This window comes from Arctopsyche grandis, chromosome 1 (assembly GCF_051622035.1).
Source record: "Arctopsyche grandis isolate Sample6627 chromosome 1, ASM5162203v2, whole genome shotgun sequence".
Lineage (NCBI taxonomy): Eukaryota > Metazoa > Arthropoda > Insecta > Trichoptera > Hydropsychidae > Arctopsyche > Arctopsyche grandis.
The window spans coordinates 3,144,118-3,151,183 of NC_135355.1; the positions used below are offsets into that span (position 1 = coordinate 3,144,118).

The 7,066-nt window shown below is 35.5% G+C and overlaps 1 protein-coding gene across 1 annotated transcript; it reads right to left on the reverse strand.

Annotated features, from left to right (window-relative positions):
* Positions 1 to 146: 146 nt before the first annotated feature.
* LOC143919459 (uncharacterized) lies at positions 147 to 6,835 on the reverse strand. Its single transcript, XM_077441792.1, has 2 exons — positions 6,702 to 6,835; positions 147 to 6,179 (listed from the first exon to the last, which is right to left on the reverse strand). Exon 2 carries the CDS (start codon positions 6,137 to 6,139, stop codon positions 1,133 to 1,135), a length of 5,007 nt encoding a protein of 1,668 aa, XP_077297918.1. The 5' UTR covers positions 6,140 to 6,179; positions 6,702 to 6,835; the 3' UTR covers positions 147 to 1,132.
* Between the last annotated feature and the right edge of the window lie 231 nt (positions 6,836 to 7,066).

The window sequence follows — 7,066 nt, forward strand, 5'->3', positions numbered from 1 at the left end:
ATATAAATATTTACAGTAATATTTTGCAATGTTTGACCATAGATGTTATATATGTATAATGTAAAATAAACTGGCCCTGGACTGTACACGGGGTTATTCTCAATAAATATACACAATTTATTTAATATTTTAATTTATTTACACAAAGTTTCTGTACATAAATATAAGGCTTGTGACAAATTTAGTATTAAATGTTATTCAAAACCAAATTTCATTTTTATCAAAAAATAAGAATATATAATAATAAGAGACTATATAATAATAAGTGACATTACAAGCGTCACTGGGGCCAGTCACACAATCATAACCCATATAAAGATATATAAAACATCCATGCTTGACATTTATAATTGTTAAAATCAACAACGGGGCTTGCTCCACAACCACTCAACCAGCTAGCGCAGCTTACATTAAACAGGTCAATTTCACCAGCAACCCGGTTGGGCAGATATATCGCTCTAGATATTGGAGACGTTGCCAATATATTTGTGCAAGCCACAAGACGAGAAAACAAAATACGATTCCTCAGGTCCCTGAACTTACTAGGTGAATAAAACTTCATTAAGAACTAGTTGTATAGAACTTAATTAAGAAAGGTGTATACAAATTCATTAAGAACTTGAGGATTGTGTACTAACCCATTTAATAGTTAAAAAAAATGCTTTCCCAGAAACATAACACGACGTGACTATAATGATTTGAAGCCCAATAAGAAAGCACTAGAATATAGCCAAGGATAATAACTATACAGTTTCATATAAAGGACAAATGTATAAAGTTATTATAAAGGACAAGTTGCACAGCACAGCTTCCCCGATCCGTTAGTTTGTCTATTGTCTAGGCACGTAAAGGTCTACCCTAGTGAGTCTATTGTTTACACATGCACTCACCCAATTCTTTGAGGACTCGAGCGTATCCTTTGTTCGAGCACTGACCATTAGCCTAATCCTATCCTGATCTCTATTTTTCACCCACGAATCCACTTAGCCGGTGGATAATCTCTCTCTCATGTTCCCACGTTACAATATCAAAGCGACCTGAATAGTGAAGTGGTTCAAAATCGGATGAAAAATCTTTGACGGACAGGAATGTCACTAGACTACTAAAATGAAGCTATTCAAAAAACTCTGTCCTAAGTTGACACAGACTCGTTGTGCTTTTTTTTCAAGAATTCTATTACTTTTACTCTACTTTTCTCGATGGCACTCTGCAGAGGCTTGTCTCCGCAATCATCAATGGCGTCAATATCCGCCCCGTTGCGGATGAGCAGCGCAACAATTCCAACTCTGCCTCGCGCCGCCGCCATATGCAATGGCGTCCTTCCACTATTATCTCGCACGTTCACATCGATATCATCAAGCCTTTCTAAAATATCCTTCACTAGTGGATATTTCAAATACACCACGGCCACGTGAAAAAGCGTCAAGCCTGCCTTATCCAACTTCACAGTGCCGAATGTAGACATCAACGCTATCATATTAAACTTTGGAAATGTTAGATTCTTTGCGATCGCCATATAGTATAAAGGCGATCGACCGTACTTATCGAGGATGTTGACATCTGCACCGTTTTTCAACATCATATTGACGAAAGGAATCGAATTTTTTGGATATTTGTGCAGTGCAGTTCGACCTAACTTGTCACGTGCGTTGATGTCAGCACCCTCTTCTATCAACATTTCAGCGAAGTAGTATTTACTTTTTTCTACAGCATAGTGCAGTGGAGTACAACCGAAATTATCGGCAGCATTAAGATCAGCACCATTTCGAATAAGCAATTTAGCAATTTCTTCAAGATCGTTTGTCAGCACAGCGCAATGAAGCGGCGTGCGAAGATTGACATCAGTGATATTAGGTTTGATTCGTCGTTCAAGGAAAAAAATGACAGCAGAAGCATTTGAACCGTTTACGGCATTGTGTAACAATGATTTTCCATTGCTATTCGCGCTTGTGAGATCAAAACCAAGTCTTTCAATGACTTGAAGCTCAACATTGTTGAATTTGTAGGCAGCGAAATGAAGCAACGCATTGCCATCGAAACTGACAACTTTTGAATCGGCACCTTCATAGAGGAGTGTTATCATTGAATGGAAATTTCCATGCAATGCAGCGTAGTGAAGGGGTGTTAAACCACCACTATCAGTTACGTTCAAATCAATTTTATCTTTTAATAAGAGTTCAAGTATGTCATGGTTGCCACCTTTCGCTGCCCAATGGAGCACTGTTTCGTTATTTTGATTGCGAACGTGTGTGTTTATACTTTTTTTAAAAATTGATTCGAATAATTGGACTTGATCCATTGCTGCTGCATAGTGGAGAAGTGTATCACCGTTTTTATTGACCATATTTGTGTCTGCTCCCCTTTCCAAAAGAAGTTCAACTGCCTTATAGTTGGAGCAACTTATCGCGCAAAAAATTGGCGTTTCGCCGAGATTGTTTGGTATATTTAAGTCGACATTCTCGTCTAAAAGCAGTTGAAGGATTTCGATACTTGTATTATTGACAGCGTAATGAAGTAAGGAGAAGCCATCTGCATTGCAAATGTTCAGATTGATTCCTTTTTTTAAAATCGATTGAAATTGTTCAAGTTTACCTAATTTAACAATATTATGAATGACGGTATATTTGTTTACATTGCCGATTGTTGGATCGGCTCCTTTTTCTAGAAGTAAATTGAATATATCAGGCAATTCGTAACTAACGGAGCGATAGAGTGCTGTTTCACCGTTGATATGTGTCATATTTAAATCGACACGTTCTATAAGCACTTTCAGTGTTTCAATGCCTAAATATTCGACACTTTCGATTAGTGGTGTGTCTCCTTTTTTGTTACGTATGTTTGGATTGGCCCCGTAGTCCAGCAACAATTCGATTAAATCGCGTTTACGCCAACGTACGGCTATCATAAATGGCGTGTCGCCATTTTTATCAGGTTCGTTTGGGTCAAATCCTTTTTCTAGTAGCATCTTTGAACTTTCGGTGTTTGAAGATACAAAATGCAGTAATGATTTGCCGTCGTTACTTTTTAATCGCTCATCTGCTCCGTTTTCCAAAAGCACATTGATGATTTCAATATCTCCACGTTCAAAAGCAAAATGAAGTGGAGTTCGGCCTAGAAAGCTTCGTTGGTTCACACAAATTTTGCAATCTATAAGGTATTTGACAACCCTTGCGTCAAATATGTTTACCGCAATTTCCAAAGCAAATCTTCCCACATATTTTGACGATATTAAATTATAGTTCGTTTCTTTAGCATTTTTGATTATTTCGATAAATTCATCAGGGTTTTTGGATTTTGCTGCATGCTTCAAACGAGCATGAAAAACAAAGTAATCGTTGTTCTTTGGCACGAGAATTTCAACTGTATTTGGATGTCCTTTTAATATTGCATAATAAAGAGCAGTTTTACCATCTACATTTTTCACTTTAACCAGTTTATCGTCCTTCTCAATTAGATATCGAACAATATTCTTGCAGCCCTTGATAGCAGCGTGATGTAAACATGTTTGATTCATAAATGTATCTGAATAGAAATCTGCACCAAGTTCTGCTAAATATTTAACGACATGTAAGTTGTCCGCCAGTATTGCTTTTATTATTGGTGTTTCCAAAATTAAATTTTTATTTTCAATAATTGTATTGTCTTTCAAGTGTTTTAATATGTTGGAGATGGCAACGGAATCATTTCGGCAAGATGCCAATAAATGAAGAGGGGTATTTCTCTGCGTGCCATATTGACATTTGTAAAAAAAATCTTTTACTAATCCAGGAAAATCGGATGAATGTTCCCAAACACTGACGATGTGTTCTTCTAATTCAAGGTTTTCCAAAAGTTTTAACGAGCACTTCAATACAACTTCTTCATTTTTATTTTGTCGAAGTTTCATTCTAGTGACCTCCTGCACAAGACGATGAATGTTTGCCATTCTGTTAACATCTATACTTATCATAGAGTATAATTCGAGTAATTCCACAGCATCCCATATTAAATTTACATCCTCCTCTAATATTGTAAAGATTTGCTCTATGGGAATATGATCAGGAGACAAGTAGCCCATAATTTCGAATATAGAGATCGCCAACTTTCCGCAATCTTCATTTTCTTCGATATTTTGAAGTGTGATTGTCCATGTCGTAGTAACCGTTTGATTGTAAATATCATCGGTTTTGTTAAAGCCCTCGTTCAGTATCTTCTCCTTTTGCTCCCTATATAATATTAGGTAATCGTTTACCGTGAAATTTCGAACCTTTCTCTTTTTGCTGTTTTGCTGTTGGATATATCCAACGGCTTGTTTCAATCCCAAGGGGAAGTTTTCTAATAATTTCATTAGCGTTACAAGATCTTCTTTATATTCATTTACTAACGCATCCTCCAAGAAATTCATAGCTTCTTCATCACTAAATATATTCAAACGAATCACTTCAATTTCACCCTTATCTCCCACTTCCCAGTCTTGCCGTCTAGAATTTATCAAAGTGTATATAAAATTGCTTTCAGAAACATCGTCAAAAATAAAACATTTGATGTCGCCATACTTTTCGACATTGTCGAATATCATCAACGTTTTTCCAGTTTCGTTAAAAACTCTGTAAATTTCTTCCACGACCACCTTCACGTCTCGTTCTTTATCTTTCTTGTCTTTTAAATCAATTTTTAGATGTCGTGCCAACTCTTTAAAAGACTCCAATATTGTATCCTGTTTTTCAGAGTCAATGAAGATTATGTTTAAATAATAGTTATAGTGTTCTTGGGCGTACATCTTGGATAGTTCAGTTTTACCAATTCCACCTAAACCAACAATCGACGCTATCTGAGAAATTATAGTTGTTTTTCGTTGATTTAGTGCTTCGTGGATTTTATTCAGTTCTACGACTCTTCCAGTGAACAATTTCACCGGTTTCTTCAAACGAAACAAAACCCGAGGTTTCTTATTCTGTTGATCAATCAATTCCTGTTTCAAATTATCAAGTTTTTCACTTACTTCTGCAACCTTCTTCTTCAAATCTTCGTGATTTTCTTTAGTATAAGCGGCTTTACTATCGCGATCCTTTTGTGCCAATAGAAACATTTCGAATGCGCTCTCTCCATAGCTTTCGAAAAGGTTTTTTAATACTTCCATGTCTTCTGAGAATTCGTTGTGTAAAATTTCGACCGATTTAGAGATTCTGCTTTTGACTGCTTTATCATCATCGTCGTCGATTTTTCTTAGAACTTTATTGTATTGTTCATCATCATAGAAATTCGTATGTTTAAGGTACTTCGGACGTATACAAGTGTCTTCACAGTTCTCTGCAAATCTGTAGTTATCCAACGTTTTATATCCACATAGATTTTCATCAGATAAACTACGACGAAATCCGTATTTTTTATGATTAGACTTTTCTCTCACATATACTTCAAAATCTTCAGAATCAGCGCTTTCGCGTATAATTCCGACTTCATCGTATAGATTCCCTGTATTCCAGTCGTCGTGTGATTTGTTACAATATTGACAGATGTATTGAACATCATATCCAGGTTTTATGAGCTTCTTATGGATGGAAATAAATCCACCTATTTTTTTCGACTTAGATTTACCGCCGAATACTCTTTGAGCTGTTTTCTCAAATTCTGGCTTAGACTTTGGTAACTGAGGTGTGAAGATTTTTTTTGCTTTTTTCAAGAACTTGTTTTCGTTCGAAGGCGAATCGTCTTCTTCTTTTATGAAACTGTTAATATACCTATGAGCTGCATCTTTACCCAATCTTTGCATTGCTTTTGACAATCCACGCGTCGAAGTAACACCACCAAATTGAAATTCTAAACATTTAAACACGTCAAAAGCAATCTTCACAAATTCACGTCTTGCCTTCTTTTCACATTTCTTAAAGTCATATACTAAGTTGTAGAATTCCAAAGATTTGTTTTTGTAAATGACTTGCAACGGTTTTTCGAGTGGCTTAAGCAATGGCTTTGCTTTCAAACCGGGCACGATTGGTATTTCCGAAAATATTTCTATGAATTTTCCTGAATTTTCCACATTACCTTCTAAAATGTCATAATGGTGTGTCAATGTGCCTTCAACCTCTGCGACGAAACTTCTGGCAAAGTAGAACAATCTTTCCTGGAGATCGCACGACGTATTTTCAATGTTAGCCATAGTTTAGAACTGATAATCATTCACAGCTTCCTTCTTATTACTGCAAAAAATACAGCTTTTTAATTATTTGCCGCCTCACATACCGTAATATATATGAAAATCGTCATTTCGTACAAATTTAGGTACACAAATGTATACTGATATGACGACAGATCTATATATGTACATTTTACTTACAACTTTAATATTAAAAACATGAAACTTTATACACAGTACTCAATTAAACCAATCGACTATAATGTAAATTAAATATGTACTCTAAAAATGAATAAGCAAAGTAAAACAACTCACAGATGACCCTCAAATATATCAAGATAATAATCCAAGGTCAATAACATTATATATATTTTTTTTTCACATTCATTTGTATGTATCTGCGTCTTTTTGTTTTCATATATGTACATACGTTCTAATGTATGTATGTTATGACAAATGTTTGTGTGCATAATTAACCGAGTATGTAACTGTCTAGCCGTTTTAGGTTATGTATGGTACGTAAAGCCAAGCATATCTTTAATTTCGAAATTTTAAGCAATTACATCGCAAAATATGTAAACCGTACCTCAAAGATTCATCTCAAATCCCCATTTTTAAAATGTGCCTTATCCCTTGTCATAATGACATCATGTGTACATTAACGAACGGCTTGCGTGTGCGCATCCGCTCACAGTCATGCCCACTCGACAAGTGAGGAGTGAGGAAGTGAGGAGTAAAGCAAGGCATGGTGCAAAGAGTCAAATGTCCGTCCATGATATGTTCACAATGAAATTTGCGAAAGGGTTTTATTTTAATTTGTTCACCAATCTAAATGTTTACCATATTCACAATTTATAAAATCATATCAAGAATTAATTTTCCAGATGCGAATCTCCGCCACTAATAATAAAATTACCTTATTTATAAAAGTTATATATGTAATCCAATTTT